General features: G+C 44.3%; 2 protein-coding genes across 2 annotated transcripts; both read right to left on the reverse strand.

Annotated features, from left to right (window-relative positions):
• Window positions 1-650: 650 nt before the first annotated feature.
• On the reverse strand, window positions 651-2,083 carry LOC115690938 (carboxylesterase 1-like). Its single transcript, XM_030617443.2, has one exon. It carries the CDS (start codon window positions 1,887-1,889, stop codon window positions 813-815), a length of 1,077 nt encoding a protein of 358 aa, XP_030473303.2. The 5' UTR covers window positions 1,890-2,083; the 3' UTR covers window positions 651-812.
• Window positions 2,084-10,289: 8,206 nt separating this feature from the next.
• On the reverse strand, window positions 10,290-11,682 carry LOC130134925 (carboxylesterase 1-like). Its single transcript, XM_056302934.1, has one exon. The coding sequence runs from the start codon at window positions 11,499-11,501 to the stop codon at window positions 10,425-10,427; it is 1,077 nt and encodes a 358-aa protein (XP_056158909.1). The 5' UTR covers window positions 11,502-11,682; the 3' UTR covers window positions 10,290-10,424.
• Between the last annotated feature and the right edge of the window lie 5,804 nt (window positions 11,683-17,486).

Consider the following 17,486-nt stretch of genomic DNA (forward strand, 5'->3'; position numbering starts at 1 on the left):
ATAAATAAATAAAAAGCAAAACGACGTTGTTTCGCCTAATTTGATTCACGTCAAACGCTGACCGTGCCACATAGAACAATTTGTGATGACTTGACCTCCACATAAGCATTTTCAGGCTAAAATTTGCCGGAAGGACTACATTGGAATTTCATCAAAAATGTTTAGGACTACATTGGTTAAATTATAAGGTTTGTGACTAAATTGACATCTGTACAATAGGTTTATGACTGATTAGTAATTTTCTCTAATTTAGGTGTTTAAACGATAAGACTTCCGATCATGTTTGAGTAAAAAATGAAATAATAATCATGGACTTTCGATTGGATGGCAAGAAAAATCCATAATAATTGCCAGGAATCCAAAAATCTATTAATAAAGTGATTTTTTTTGGTCTGTCTATTAATAAAGTGATGAATAAGCGGATGTTGTAAGAAAAAAGGACCATGTTTAATGAACAAGCATCAAACAAGAAAGAATATGTCACGTTATTTTCTAACACTGTTATCAATGAATCATAGTGTCCCTATTATCATATAACCCGTCGACCGGAACCAAAGAGACTAAGAATCAACTTCAAAGCTTGTCACCCATAAAACGCCCTGTTGATTAAATAAAGATGAAGTATTAATTCTCAAGAGGCAAAAAAAAAGTAGTGAACCAACGAGAAACCACATTGTTCATTAGATGTATACTCAAGTCTTAAAGGCGATAGGGCTCCAATACAGGCGAGAAATAACTGCATGCACGATCGAGAGGTCTAGAACCGTCGCAACCCTTTCACTTTCATACAACGTGATAAACAAAGAGAAATCTCAGGCTACATTTTGCGTGGAGATCCCATCCGGTGGACGGACCACGCCCTGATCAGTCACAGTCGTCGACAGGAAACTCTTTAAGGTTTGGACCAGAGGCTTCCTCTCGTCCGGTTCCCTGACCTCGATCGCATGATGTCCACCCTCCGTGAAATCCCTCGCCACACTCACTCCCTTCTCTTGCAACATTTTCGCGAATTCCACTTGTCGATCGATTAGCGGGTCTCCGTCGCAGCCGATGACCAGTAGCCTCCACCCCAGTGACCTCATCTTACCCACTCCTTCCGAGAGCTTGGAGCCACCGTCCACCATTGGATTACAGTGCACGTGGTCGCGAGTAACACCAACCGGCAGCGACATCTCCCACATGAAATCGTTGACCACCAGTGGCAGCATCTTGTTGTTCGCCAGCCTCAGCTCTGACGGCGTCCTCTGGGTGCCGCTGAGGAAGGGGTGGTGCAGTATCAGCCCTCGGATCTTCAACGGTTTGAGGTCGCCGTGCGACGCGGATGCACGCAGCCCCGAATGGAAGGCCAAGTTTGCGCCCGCGCTGGTGCCCATGAGATAGCACGTGGAGAGATCCGCGTGGTCCACAAGCCACTCGTCTCGGGTGGCTTTAACCCAGTGCAGCGCCTCCACCGCGTCATCGTACGCCATGGGGAGCCGGTGCTCTGGGGCGAGGCGATACTCCACCGACACGACGACAGCAGAGAGCTCGCTCGCCAGAGTGACACAAAACTCGTGGAACACCGTCGAAGCGGCACTGTAGAGGATAAATCCCCCGCCGTGGTAGTAAACTATGAGGGGGAGTTTCTCCTTGGAGTACGACGGTGCACGGTGGGGTAGGAAGATCCTGGCCCAGGTGTTGTGCGCAGGGTTGATGGGGACGTCCTTGGAGAGGACTGGACTGGTGGGAGAGGTGGGATTGGGTGCGGCGGAGGTGACCGGTATGAAGCGGCGGTCGCGGTTGAGGGTGCCATCGGGATTGAGGGTGACCTGGAGATGTTCCAAAGGGTTGATGGTGAGATCGGAGGATGCAGTTTCGGTTGACATGGTGCTAAGCACAGAGGATTGCATTTATGGGAGGGAGGGACGAGGCAATAGCGGATTCTTATATCATTGTCGCCTGTAGTTATGACCTGGCCAGTAGGAAAGTCATATCCTGTTCGTGCTAAGCACGAAAAGTTTTGTTGTTCTTTCCAAAATTTACGTGTGGAAATGCTAGACACACTTAAAAATTGTTAAAAGGTTATGATTTCTTTAAAGAACAAGCTTTAAATAACGATAGCAAGCGCATCAACATTTAATGGTAAGCCTCCCTAAACACCCGCTCTATCATCCGATCAGCCTCCTGCACTTTGGTAGAAAGAGATCTTCAAAAAATTCTGAAAAAGAAGACAGGAAACAAGTTGTGAAAAAAAGGGTGGAATTTGGTCCAATTGACGCTATTGACCACGAAAGAAAATAAAATATACATTCCTTGAATCCATAGACCATGATTTAAGCACGGCAGCATTTGACCCTTGCTAAGCACGGCAGACTTTTGTCTTTATAAAAGTATAAGGGTTGAAACATGAATTTTGCAAGTCCCCTCTAAATAGAAGTTCAAATTCCACTCACTTAAAAATTAATACTATATAAACCGTATTAGTTATTGTATAAGATAGCTATTCTAAATTCAATGGCAATAGAAATAAGTTTTTCAAGAAAAGTCTACATTCTATAGGTAAGACGAAAGCAAAAAAAATCGAGTCGAGTGGTCTATAAATGTGACTATTTGCACTTAAATGAGTACGTAATTAAAAGGATGTCATGTATAACATCCATCTATACATGGCCAAAATAGATAGTTATTTTCAAAGAGATATTGCTTCGTGAGACATCAACCATATCGAGCAAGTTATCGGCTTCTTAAATTATATGATGTTATGGCAATTATGCCAATCGGGTCATGATTGGCATAGGTTTTGGCCAATGGGAGGCTTGGCATGTTGGAGATCGGCATTGGCTATTTTTTGGCCATGCCAACCTGGAAAAAAAGAGAAGTAGAGGCAATTAGGCCACACTCCTAGAATCTCAAGATGTGTGAGATTCATGACTAGAAACTCGATACTAGTAGTTGGCATACATTTGTCAAAAGTGGTTGGCACACCCAATGCTGAAGTGGCCGGCATGATGCCAAATTGGTTCAAAGTCCAAGAAAAGTGTCGGAATTGTTATTTTTTGGTTAAAGTTATCCCTTGAATGTAAAAGTGATCGAGATCGTGGTCAGACATGTGCTGGAAGCAGATTGACATAAATGGAGAAACAATAGGCATAATGCCGAATTAGTTAAAAGTCCAAGAAAAGTGCAGGAACAAATATTTTCTCTTTAGGGTTAATACCACGAAAAATCCTAAACGGGTACATTTATGACAAATTTACCTCAAATTATTTTTTTGACCACAAAAAATCACAAACTCGTACACCTGTGACAATTTTACCCCGAACAATTTTTTTGATCATCAAAAACTTCAAACTGGTACACCTGCGATAATTTTACCCCGACCTAATTTTTTAATATTATTTTTTTTCGAATTTTTTTTTATTTTTTCTTTTCTTTTCTTTTTCCTTTCCTTTTCTTTTTTTTTTTCTTCATCTTCTTTATCTTCAACCTATGGCCAGTCGTTGGTCCGACGACTGACCAAAGGCGGGGGCCGGCGAGGTCGACCTCGCCATTGCTGGGCAAGGCCGACCTCGCCGACAACTGGCAAGGTCGGCCTTGCCCACCCCTAGCGAGGTTTGACCTCACCAGTTGCCAGCGAGGGGTCGTCCTCGCTAGCGACGGCGAAATCCCAACCGTTCCGTCCGGCGATCGTGAAGTTGCATCGCTCCAAGCGCGAAGCGTTTCTCTCTCAATTTTCCCTTCCCCGATCGGAGGACCGGAGCCATGGCTGGCGTTCTCTCTCAAGTGCGGCGACTGCGGCGCCCTCTTGAAGTCTATGGAGGAAGCTCAAGGGCACGCCAAGCTCACCTCTCACTCCAACTTCTCCGAGTCCACCGAGGCTGTCCTCAATCTCGTTTGTAGCTCCTGCGGGAAGCCTTGCCGATCCAAGACGGTACGCCGAATCCCCACCTTTTGTGGCGTTCTGATCTGTTGCGCTGGCCATCGATTTGGTTTCTGAGCGACTGCTAGATTGGCCTCACCAACGGCCGGTGGGGCCTCGCCTTGCTAGCGATGGCGAGGACGACCCCTCGCCGGCAAATGGCGAGGTCGAACCTCGCCAGGGGTGGGCAAGGCCGACCTCGCCATTTGCCGGCGAGGTCGGCCTCGCCCAGCAACGGCGAGGTTGGCCTCGCCAGCGGCCGGCGGGGCCGACCTCGTCAGCTCCCGTCTTTGGCCAGTCGTCGGACTAGCGACCGGCCATAGGTTGAAGATAAAGAAGACGAAGGGAAATAAAAAAAGAAAAGGAAAGGAAAAAGAAAAGAAAAGAAAAAATAAAAAATTCGAAAAAATAAAAAAATAATATTAAAAAATTAGGTCGGGTTAAAATTGTCGCAGGTGTACCAGTTTGGGGTTTTTGGTGTTCAAAAAAATAGTTCGAGGTAAAATTGTTACAGGTATACCAGTTTGGGGTTTTTTGTGATAAAAAAAATAGTTTGGAGTAAATTTGTCATAAATGTACCGATTTAGGGTTTTTCGTGGTATTAACCCTTCTCTTTAAAGTTATCCCTAAAATATAAGAGTGACAAAAATAATCTTGGCCTTATACATGACAGAAGTAGATTAGCATACATGGAGAAGCGGTTAGCAGTGGTTTCATAAAAGAGTTAATAAATTTAAGGCGTAATAAAGAAAGATGCATAAAAGTTGGTAAAACACAACAAAATCCTAGTAAGGAAGAAGCTGCATAATAATAGCATTATGATCAACAACAATGTCAGGAGAAATGGATTCAACTACAGACTATTATTTTAGTTTGGGTGTTTTAACGATATGATTTATAGTCGTGTTTGAGTAAAATAAATTGTAACAACCATCGACTTTCTATTGGGTGGCAAGAGAAAACCATGGTAATTGCTAGGTATCCAAAATATCAGTTAATAAAGTGACATATACGTGGATATTTCAAGCACAAGGATCATGTTTAATGAACAAGCACCAAACAACAAAGATTATGTCACGTAACTATTGTGTCCCTTCATATATATATATATATATATATATATATATATGTCTCATCGACCGGAGCCAGAAAGACTAAGAACCAACTTCAGAAAAGCAATGAAGTTTTTCACCCACCCTGATGATTAAATAAAGTTAGAGAGTACTAATTCTCAAGGGAAGAAAAAATGGGGAACCAACTAGAAACTGTTGAGACTATAAGAAAGAAGGAGAAGTGCAAAGATGAAGAAGAAGGAACAAGTCTTCTATAAGTATCAAAGATTGGTTAATGTTCTGTAACTGACTCTGTTCTTGAGCTAAGAGAAAAACAGAGTAGTTAGTATTCTGTTAGTTCAGTTGTATAATTTTGTTTCTTCTGTTAGTGCAGTTGTATAGTTGTACTCTCTAGTGTATGAACTGAACGTGATATAAAGAAGTAAGATACAAAGAGAGATGTTATGCTCTCAGATGACATTCAGTGTGTAGTTCTGAGTTCTTCAATTGTGAATTTCCTTTCGTCTTCTTCAAGTTCTTCACATGGTATCAGAGCTTTTTCTCTGAGAGCAAAGCTGTGAATCTCGATTTTTTCTCTTGAAGAACACAACAATGGCAACAAGAATACCAAGATATCCTTTTCCTATCCACGTAAACATTGCCAACTTTGTTACAATCAAACTTGCAGAAGATAATTTTCTTCTCTGGCAGACTCAGTTTCTCAGATTTCTCCGGAGTCAAGAGCTTTTTGGTTTCGTTAGTGGAGAAATTCCACCACCAGGGAAGCTACAACTTGATATTGAAGGGAATGAGACTGAAGCTGTGAATCCTGATTATAATGATTGGGTGAAAACTGATCAACTGATATCATCATGGATCAGTGGTGCAGTTTCTGAGCATATCCTAGGGTTGATCATTGGCCTGGAAACATCTTCTGAGGTATGGCAAACATTACTGAATCGTTTTACACAGAAATCAGTAGCTAGAGAGTTTGAACTGAGGGGGAAACTTCAAGCATGTCAGAAGCGAAATAGAAAGCTTTCTGATTATCTTAGAGAATATAAGCTGATTTGTGATCAGCTAGATGCAATTGGGAAGCCTGTTGATGAGATAACTAAAGTCTTTGGTGTCTTGGAGGGCTTAGGCTCAGAGTATGAGAATTTTCGCACAACTATATACTGCTTGAAACCTCAACCTGATTATGATGAGGTGATATCACAACTAGAAAGATTTGAAACGAGACTGCAAAACTATTCTTCGAGTCAGTATAATCCTAACATGGCCTATTATGGAGAAAGAAGCCTAGAAATAGAACCGAAGGTGATACTTGACGGAAAACTGTATCCACAGAATTTTGCGTTTATAGGTCAAAAAGGGAACAATCGTGGGGGACGTATCTATGGTAGAGGTCGTCCATTTGACAATCGAGTTCGTAGTTATGGATATCAAGGAAGAAGCCAGAATTATAGACCATTTAATCTGAGCCAAGTTCAGGAGGTTCAATCTTTTAGTCCACGGACTAATTTCTCTGGTTCTAATCATGGCTTTCGACCTTTTGCTAATTCATCACAGCGGTATCAAGACACTAAATCCTATCCATCTCCCAACTCAGTAGTTCACAAGAACTTGCAGGATGAAAAGGCCATAGATGGAGTTCGAGTAACTTGCCAAATCTGCAAACGTCCAGGGCATGATGCTCTTCGTTGCTGGTATAGATTTGATAACTCTTATCAAGGTACATCTATTCCACAAGCTTTAACAGCAATGCATCTTGAGGATTCAACAGGCAATGAATGGTATCCTGATACAGGAGCCACAACTCACATTACAGCCAATACGAGTATAATTCATAACCCCTCCAAGTACACTGGAACTGATTCTGTAATGATAGGAAATGGTTCATGTCTTCCTATTACTCATACTGGTGATGCATTGTTATTTACTGCAATTGATGCATTACCGCTCAATGATGTATTGGTAGTACCTGAAATCAAGAAAAATCTTCTTTCAGTTTCAAAACTAACTGATGACTTTCCCCGCTCCTTTGTGTTTGATAAATATGGTGTCTATGTTAAGGACAATCGAACCAACTCCACAGTGCAGCTCGGGCTGAAAATTGGGGGACTTTATCGAGTGGATCAGATGGCAACAAAAGCTCTGTTTACACAACGACATAAAGCTGTTTGAGAAGACATATGGCATCAACGACTTGCTCATACTAATACAAAGATCTTGAAGTATCTTCAACAACAGCAGTGGATTAACTATAATAAGAAAGCTTCCTCTGTATGTGGCAGTTGTCAACTTGTCAAGAGTACACATTTACCATTTTCTTTGTCTCATTCTGTAACTGAACTTCCTCTAGAAAGGATACACTGTGACATTTGGGGTCCTTCACCAGTAACCTCTATTCAGGGCTTCCGATTTTATGTCATTTTTGTGGACAACTTCTCTCGCTACAGTTGGATTTATCCAATGAAATACAAATCTGAGTTCTATAATATTTTCATTATGTTTCAGCAATATGTACAGACTCAGTTTGACCGCAAAATCAAAGTCTTCCAATGTGATGGTGGTGGTGAATTCACTAGTACAAGGTTTCAGGCTCATCTAGACACTTGTGGTATTAAACAATATATTTCCTATCCTTATACTCCTGAACAGAATGGGATTTCTGAAAGGAAGCATCGTCATGTGGTCGAATTAGGTCTCACTATGCTATATCATGCTCGAGCACCATTACACTACTGGGTTGATTCATTCTTAATTGCCAATCATATTATTAATCTGCTTCCAACTCCTAAGCTGCAGATGGACTCACCTCACAGCAAACTTTTTCAACAAGTGCCCAAGTATGATCATCTCAGGGTCTTTGGCTGTGCTTGTTATCCTTGTCTCAGACCATATGCTCAACATAAATTTGACCCTCGATCTCTCACTTGTGTATTCCTAGGGTATAGTGAGAAATATAAAGGGTATCGCTGTCTGGTACCTACTGATGGTAAAGTGTATATCAGTCGACATGTGACATTTGATGAAAATTTCTTCCCATTTGCCAAGCAATTATCTGTAGATTATCCTCACTATACATCTCTGTACCGAAAGTGGGTTGATGAGGTTGCTTTTCTCGATTCTACCAGGGCAAATACAGTTAGACAACCTAACACTTTTCACACTGGCCATCTACAAGACAGTGCTGTTCTGGAGGTAGGCCAAATTTCTATACCATACAATTCTTCACAAGCTGTTGCTATTCCTCGACCATCAGCTTCTTCTGTTTCGCCTACTGCAATAACCAGTATGCCTGTTCAAGAACATCAGTCTTCCGTTGTTGCTTCTAAACATCAGTCTTCTTCTTCTCCACATTGTGATATTTCTGTTCATCCTATGCAAACTCAATTTAAGTCTGGCATAGTGAAACCAAATCCCAAATATGTCTGCTTAGCTGAATCTACTATTCCTTCTGAACCAAAATTAATTAAGTCAGCCTTAGCTCATGAAGGCTGGACTCGTGCAATGCAAGAAGAAATGGCTGCCTTGTATGAAAATCAAACTTGGGTATTAGTTCCACGCACTGCTCAGATGAATGTTATAGGCTGTAAATGGGTGTTTAAGACCAAGTTAGCATCTGATGGGAGTCTTGAAAGGTTAAAGGCTCGTCTGGTGGCTAAAGGTTTTCATCAAGAAGAAGGAGTAGACTATCTTGAAACTTTTAGCCCTGTTGTCAAACAAGCAACCATACGTATTGTCTTGTCAGTAGCTATGGTGCAGCATTGGCCTATTCACCAACTCGACGTCAAAAATGCATTCTTACATGGCACATTGACTGAATCTGTTTATATGGAGCAGCCTCCTGGTTTCATTGATCCTAAGCTCATCATGTTTGTTTCCTACAAAAGTCTTTATATGGACTTCGCCAGGCTCCGCGTGCATGGTTTGAGAAATTCAGCAATTTTTTACTTGAATCAGGCTTCTTCTGCAGCACCACAGATCCCTCTCTCTTTGTGTACTGCAGAGGTACAGACACAATTCTCTTGCTACTTTATGTTGATGACATTGTCCTGATTGGCAATTCCCCTCAGCTTCTTGCTGACTTAATCAAGTCTCTCAGTCTTACTTTTCACATGAAAGACCTGGGTTCTCTTCATTACTTTCTAGGTATTGAAGCCACACGTAGTTCTGCTGACCTTTTTCTCTGCCAGACTAAATATGCTTTTGAACTTCTTACACGAGCTCACATGCAAGATTGCAAGCCCATCTCCACTCCTCTATGTGTCAGGTCTCTTCCTACGTCAAATGACACCATTCCTTTTGACAATCCCCTTGAATATAGAAGTCTGGTAGGAGGTCTTCAATATCTCACTATTACTAGACCTGATCTTGCATATGCCACTAATCTTTTATGTCAGAAAATGCAGCATCCTACCATTGCTGATTTTCTTAAACTCAAGCGCGTACTTCGATATGTAAAGGGCACACTTCATCTGGGTATCTTTCTTCACTCGAACAGTACTCTAAACTTGTATGGCTTCTCAGATGCTGACTGAGCATGATGTCTTGATACTAGACGCTCTACTACTGGTTTTTGCCTATTTCTTGGTTCCAATCTCATTTCCTGGACAGCCAAGAAACAACCCACTGTTTCTCGATCCTCCACTGAAGCAGAGTATCGTGCACTTGCTTCTGCTACTGCTGATCTTACTTGGATCAGCTTTGTTCTGCGTGATATTGGCATTTCTTTAACATCACCTATAGTCCTTTTTTGCGATAATCAGTCTGCCATTTCACTTACTGCAAATCCTATTTTACATGCTCAAACCAAACATATCGAAGTTGATTTTCATTTCGTCAGAGAAAAGGTTTCCTTGGGATCATTATCTGTCCAGTATGTTCCTAGTCATCGCCAGCTTGCTGACATTTTCACTAAAGCCTTATCACGACTTGATCACTCCACTCTCAGGACCAAATTGGGCTTGGGGTTTAAACCTGCCCCCAGTTTGCGGGGGGATGTTGAGACTATAAGAAAGAAGGAGAAGTGCAAAGATGAAGAAGAAGGAACAAGTCTTCTATACGTATCAAAGATTGGTTAATGTTCTGTAACTGACTATGTTCTTGAGCTAAGAGAAACACAGAGTAGTTAGTATTCTGTTAGTTCAGTTGTATAATTTTGTTTCTTCTGTTAGTGCAGTTGTATAGTTGTACTCTCTAGTGTATGAACTGAACGTGATATAAAGAAGTAAGATACAAAGAGAGATGTTATGCTCTCAGATGAAATTCAGTGTGTAGTTCTGAGTTCTTCAATTGTCAATTTCCTTTCGTCTTCTTCAAGTTCTTCACAGAAACCACATGATACTCTTGAGCCTTAAAGGCGATAGGAATCAATTTAGACGAGAAACAACAGCATGCCCGATTGAGTGGTTCGGAACCGTCATGACCCTTTCAATTTCATAGGGTGTGATAAACAAAGAAAAAGCTCAGACCACATTTTGCGTGGAGACTCCATCCGGTGGACCGACCACGCCCTGACCAGTCCCAGTCGTCGACATGAAACTCCTCAAGGTTTGGACCAGAGGCTTGCTCTTCTCCGGTTCCGTGATCTCAATCCCATGATGTCCACCCTCAGCAAAATCGCTCGTCACTCTCACTCCCTTCTTTCTCAACAGTTTCACTAGCTCCACCTGTCGATTGATTAGTGGGTCTCCGTCGCAGCCGATGACCAGTAGCCTCCACCCCAGTGACCTCATCTTATCCACTCCTTCCGAGAGCTTGGAGCCACCGTCCATTGCTGGATTATAGTACACGTGGTCGCGGTTAACCCCAAGCGGCAGCGACAGCTCCCACATGAGATCGTTTGCCGCCAGCGGCAGCGTCTGGTCGCTCGCCAGCCTCAGCTCTGATGGCGTCCTCTGGGTGCCACTGAAGAAGGGGTGGTGCAGTATCAGCCCTCGGATCTTCAACGGCTCGAGGTCGTCGTGCGATGCGGACGCACGCAGCCCTGCATGGAAGGCCACATTGCCGCCCGCGCTGTTGCCCATGAGATAGCACGTGGAGAGATCCGCGTGGTCCGCGAGCCACTCGTCTCGGGTGGCTTTAACCCAGTGTAGCGCCTCCATAGCGTCATCATACGCCATGGGGAGCCGGTGCTCCGGGGCGAGGCGATACTCCACCGACACGACGACAGCGGAGAGCTCCCTCGCCAAAGTGACACAGAACTCATGAAATACCGTCGAAGCCGCGCTGCAGAAAATAAATCCCCCGCCATGGTAGTAAACTATGAGGGGGCGTTTCTCCTCCGAGCACGACGTTGCACGGTGGGGTAGGAAGATCCTGGCCCAGGTGTTGTGGGAAGGGTTGATTGGGACGTCCTTGGAGAGGACTGGATTGGTGGGAGAGGTGGGATTGGGTGTGGTGGAGGTGACCGGTATGAAGTGGCGGTCGCGGTTGAGGGTGCCGTCGGGATTGAGGGTGACCTGGAGATGTTCCCAAGGGTTGACGGTGAGATCGGAGGATGCAGTTTCGGTTAACATGGTGTTAAGCACAGAGCATTGCATTGCATTGCATTGATGGGAGGGACGAGGCAAATGGGGATTCTTATATCATTGTGGCCTGTAGTTATGACCTGGCCAGCAGGAACTTTGCTAAGCACGAAAAGTTCTGTTGCTCTTCCCAAGATTTATTTGTGGAAATGCTTGACTCACTTAAAAATTGTGAAAATGTTATGATTTCTTTAAAGAACAATGTTGCGAACGAACTCCCGAGCCCTTTTATATCGAACATGCAAAAAAGGGGGGCTCACCTGGTACGTGCTAAGTCTAGGTTAGGGACTTAACTCGGGCTCTCCCAAGCCCATACCATATCGCGACTTAGGGTTTAAGTTTTTAACATGCAAGTGGTTTATATCAAGGAGTCGTCACTAATCGATTTGGGGTGGGTCGATTAGAAACCCAAATAGGGTGATGGGAGAATCACCCTATTCCTACGAACAAGAGATTAAATGAGTTCGGGGACTTGGTTACACTAGTTGGATAACTAATGCCCTTTCGGTACCATTTTACCCTGTTCATTACTGAAAACATTTGTCAGGCAATTTGGATTAATTTTAGGACATTTCTCCTAACATGTGAGGTGATCAAGCGAGTGCATAATCAGAAACGATTAGCAGTCAGAAACACAACAATTCATGCAGCCTAAGGTTCTAACCTTAACTAAGTCAGATGACATTCAAAACACAATTCATGCTATTGTATTAAAAAACATGCATAATAATACAGCGATAATAAAAATAACACGCAAAATATTACCGCGCAATCTCAGGCTTGTCTAATTTAAACAAGACAAAAATATGCACAATAATACTACAATAAATTAAACATTTAGAATATATCACACAATAATAATTTTTTTAAAAAAAAGATCTTTTCTTTTTAAAAAAAAAAATTTTTTTAAATTTTTTTTTTTCGAAATATATATAGTACAGAAGGAAAAAAAAAAGAAAGAAAAAAATATTTTTAAAATTTTTAAAATTTTTTTTTTTAAAAAAATAATATATTAATATTAATATAATATTAAACCGGGTCGGGTTGCGGATCCGGATCGGGTCGGAACCGACCCGGGTCAACGGATCCGACCCGGTTGTTGACCCGGGTCGGATCGATCAATCCGGATCGGGTCGGAACCGACCCGGGTCAATGGATCCGACCCAGGCGTTGACCCGGGTCGGATCTGTTAATCCGGATCGGTCGGAACCAATCCGAGTCAACGGATCCGACCCGGGCGTTGACCGGGTCGGATCTGTTGGATTCGGGTCGAATCCGACCCGAACATCTGAACCGCGGGGAGGGGCGCGGAGAGGCCAAAATTGGCCGTCCGCCGGACCGACCGCGCCCCAAATCGGCTTCTAGGAACACCGCCAAGCCTCGCCGTCCACACGGGTCGCCGTTTGACCGCCGCTCGCCGGCCGGCGACCGAATTAAAACCGGCCTCTTTGAGGCATTTTGTCGAACACGGGCGTGCGCGACCAAAAACAGGAGATTCCGACCTGTTTCGAGGCCCCGCCGTCCTCGGGAAACCTGTTCTTACCTTTAACGATGATGCACGGACGGTGAGGGACGACGGTATGTGCCGGGACTCGCGCGAAACGGCCGGCGCGGGTCCCGGCCAAACCGGGAGCAAAAACAGGGGAGAACAGAGCAGTTCGGGCCGGGGGATGACTCACCGGTCGACGGCGCGTCTGGGAGGCTTCCGACTGGTCGGGGGACGACGGCGACGCTGTTGGTTCTCGCTCGTACTCCGGCGTGATCTCGGTTTGCTCTCTCTCTCTCTCTCTCTCTCTCTCTCTATTCTCTCTCTTGTCTCTCAGTCTCTCTCTCTTTGTGTCGCCGCCGTCGGCTCGGCGACGGGGATGGATGGCTGAGGCGCGGTGGCCGCCGGATGAGCTCTCCGTCTCTCTGTCTCGCTCCGTCTCCCTCTTTCTCTCGGCTCACGCTCTCTCTCCAGCTGCTCTGTTTCTCTCTCTCTCTGGCCGACCGGGACTCTCTCTCTCTCTCCGGCTTTTATAGGCGGCGACGACGCGTCTCTCTGCCTCTCCGCGTCGGCGTGACGACGGCCTGCACCGGCCTACGCCATGCCACGACTTTCGTGGCCATTTGCAGGCCGGTGCAGAGCAGGGGCGGAGCAGGTCTGAGACGGGGCAGAGAGGAATAGCGAGCTGAGAGGGAAGAGGAGATAACGAAGGCCGGGACAACGGGGAGGACGGGACTGGTAATTAATGCCAGTCCCGTCGGTGTGCTCACCCGGCCCTCCTCTGGCCAGACAGCGACGGTGAGAAGCGGCGCCGCCGTGTGTCACGCTTCCGTCGCGAACAGGGGAGAACAGGGGCGAGGAGAGCGACCGTGCGGGGGAGAGAGAAGGAAAGGAAGGCTGGGCGGCTGGGCCCCGGCCGCAGGGGGGAGAGAAAAAAGAAAGGAAGTGAATTTGGGCCGCGTGGGGAGAAAGAGAAAAAGGAAGAAAAGGGTAGGGTCGGCCCACATCCACCCGGCCCGAATCGATTTCGATTTTTTTTTTTTAAATTTTTATTTAAAATTTAAGAAAATATGCTCTAATAGGCCCTATTAATGCACATATGCCTAATGTCTATATGCAATGCATTTAAATAGAAATATTTTTTTGTTTTAGGAATTAAAGAAAATTAATTCCTAAATTTTGTGTAATTAATTTTGGGCAAATAAAAAATAGGTGTCAACAGCTGCCCCTCTTTGAAGGTGAGCTCGCAGAGATTGAGCTCGTAGAGGTTACGTTCAAAGATAAAATGACACCTAAATTTGGCCCATGCATGCTCGATGAATGTTATTTTTGGCGAGACCGGAGTCCCATTTTTATGATGTGATATAAGATGATGCATGCTAAAGCAAATGAAAACATACCTGGGGCTACTTACCTTGCCGAAGGGTAGAGTAATTTCAGATAGTTGATATTGTGTGTCGAGGACTCGAACCTGTCTTCGGTCGCCTTGACGAAAAAAATGGTTTGTCTAGGACCCGAACCTATCTTCGGTCGCCTTGATGGGGATTGCTTTTGTCTAGGACCCGAACCTTTCTTTGGTCGCCTTGACTGGATTTTGTTTGTCTAGGACTCGAACCTTTCTTCGGTCGCCTTGACTGGGGGAAATCGCTTGCCTAGGACCCGAACCTTTCTTCGGTCGCCTTGACTGGATTTCATTTGGTCTGTCTAGGACCCGAACCTTTCTTCGGTCGCCTTGACTGACTGGATTTTGTTTGTCTAAGACCTGAACCTTTCTTCGGTCGCCTTGACTGACTGGATTTTGTTTGGTCTGTCTAGGACCCGAACCTTTCTTCGGTCGCCTTGACTGACTGGATTTTGTTTGTCAAAGTACCTGGGGGTCGTCGCCCGAGGGTTTGACGGTTTGCCTGGTGGGTCCTCGCCAGCAGGTCTTGAAAAGGCTCAAACGATGAGCACCTGGGGGTCCTCGCCCGAGGATTTGATTGTTTGCCTGGTGGGTCCTCGCCAGCAGGTCTTGAAAAAGGCTCAAAAGATGAGCATCTGGGGGTCCTCGCCCGAGGATTTGATGTGAACATGGGGGTCAGTCCCATGCTCAGGAGAGTGAACAACGGGGTTAATCCGATGTTCAGAGGGTGAACAACGGGATTAATTCGATGTTCAAAGGGTACCATAACAATCGTAGGTACATGATTTTTTGAACCAGGCATGGGTAAAATGTACTTACCTGGGCACGTTTCTGCCTCTTAAGGGCGTGTCTCCTGTCAGACAAGTTTTTTTGTGCAAAGACATACGTATTCATCGGAGAAATAGACAACTGAGGCTATTCTTGAATATCGTATGAAATATCTTGACCAGCTAGTCAAGATGCTTTTCTTTTTCAAAGAAACACCCCGTTTACCTTCTGGGTAGTTTGAAAAGAAATTTGATGAAATACCTGGGATTTCTTACCCGGAGGTTTGATATATCATCTGCTGAATACCCGACCTTTTTCAGGGCATTTCTTTTGTGATGATAATGAGGGCTTCTCCAGCGCCCGAATTTTCGTGTTCTATCACTGGGGATTAAAACTTTGAGCTGCAAAAGCATGCTGTGTCAATTCCACTTGGGGAACGGAAGAAATTTTTTGTGCCATCTTTGGAGACGCTCCAAAGGTCATATGTTCTTTGAGTCTTTGAGGATATTTTACCTGTCAAAGAGGGTTAGCGCAAACATGCATGCATTCATCAAGAATAGACAAGTTGGGCTATTCCAGAATGTGTATTTGAAAGTTCATGCGTAATGATTTTGCCATGTTTGCATCACCAAACATCCACTGAGGGTCAATCAAGATAATTTTTTTGCTCGCTGGGCGGACTTCTCGAGATGCTGAACGAGGGATCCTCAGTCAGAAAGGACTTTCCACTCGCTCTCATTAAAAAGGGCTATTTGTCCCGTCCATTAATGCGGGAACATCGAAAACACTCAATCTGACCGCTATCACATCCGCAAGGGTCTGAGTTTTCTCGCAAGCGGTATGACGCTGCCAATCTGAGAGGTCTTCTTCAGGGTCGTAATGTAGACTTGGTCAATGGCTTAACGAAGGAGACTGTCCGAGTCAAGGCTATGAAAGAAAGTATTCTGCAATCATCTCCGGGTTTACAAGTCAAGAACCCTGCAAAACAAGATAGAAATAGTCTTGCTCGCATTTCCTCGAGCGTTGTTTATAAACATTTGAAATTCCACGTTAAATCAAGTGCCCTAATCAGAAGAGACTTCATGAGGGATGTAACGTGGGCTCAGTTCACAGGTTGAGAAACGAAAGGATCGTTAGGCTAAAAAATGTGTGTAAGGGTGAAAATTGGTGATCATCTTAGCGTTGTCACCAGCCTTCTTCTCCACCGTCGGGACTCTTTTGGAAAACTCCTTGGGTAATCCCGTGTTTTAGCTTCTTTGACAACTTTTTCTTGAGGAGCTTCTGCGTCCAGCATTTTCCTGGATACCATTCTATCTCTGTTCCAATTGCTTTCTCAAGAATAGGCTTGTCTTCATCTATCATGTGACAGATCTTTGTCAAGACAGAGTTCCTAAAGTAGGAATTTGTATCGAAGAAGAACTCAAGTTTAACCCTTTGGGGTTGTCTTTTCATCGTTTTTCTTCTTCTCCTTTTTTTTTTTTCTTTGTTTTTTATTCATGGGCATTGGTCTTGCTTTTACCAGGCACACTGCTTTTTCATGCCCCTAGTTTTCAGCATTTTTTTGCTGCTCTTTTGGTGTTGTCAGGACTAGCCTAAACAAGTTTGAGCAGAACAATGTTATTAGGCTCTTGGAGTCTTCATCTTGATTCGATACTTTGGACCCTGATGCTCAAATTGTGTTGACTTTTGCCTTGCCCCGGTGTGGGGGATGATCACCAACTGGGTTCGTACGAAATGAAATTGCCGGCTCAATTGGGCTAGCAAGGGATATAAGTGTATGGGATAGAAGAAGAACCGCTCTTCGTCATCCTAGGGCACTTAAATTATTGTGAGAGTTCATCTGCAATAAAAACACTCAAAGATTAATGCAAATGAGAGCAAGAAAATTTCTATTCATCTTTTCACTTTGTGCGAGCTGCTGCAGCTGATGATCATAGAAAATTTTAAATATTACAAACTCCTCATCCTTCCTGTCTTGCTCAGTGACAACATTACTGTTATCAATAAGATATTGGCATTTTGGATAGGCTTTAGTTTGCTGCTCCTCTCTTAACAAAGCCCTCTTAGCCTTGACTGTTTGGCCGTCGGTGGTGTGCTTGTCTTGGAGGATCCTTTCGAGGACCACCGGATCCGTGAAAACGACAAAGCCGAAGCCAAGGGGGCGGGGATCGAAAGGGAGGGACGCTCTTCTTGCTCCCTCTGAATTCGAATTCTCCCTATGATGCCGATTCATCTCAAGCTGCCCCAATGTGGGGTGGTTCTTGACAGGGGTAATTTAAAAGGAACCTCCAAGTGTATGGGCTCAAAATGGTCAAGCAAAGGATTAATGGTAGTGCATGGGGCA

This window comes from Syzygium oleosum, unplaced genomic scaffold (genome assembly GCF_021117445.2).
Source record: "Syzygium oleosum isolate NSW1041296 unplaced genomic scaffold, Sole_v2.1 Sole_v2.25, whole genome shotgun sequence".
Taxonomy (NCBI): Eukaryota; Viridiplantae; Streptophyta; class Magnoliopsida; order Myrtales; family Myrtaceae; genus Syzygium; species Syzygium oleosum.

What these genes read in the sequence shown, in the direction of transcription:
- LOC115690938 (XM_030617443.2), bottom strand. Translation starts at nt 1,889, where the DNA reads ATGCAATCCTCTGTGCTTAGCACCATGTCAACCGAAACTGCATCCTCC.
- LOC130134925 (XM_056302934.1), bottom strand. Translation starts at nt 11,501, where the DNA reads ATGCAATGCTCTGTGCTTAACACCATGTTAACCGAAACTGCATCCTCC.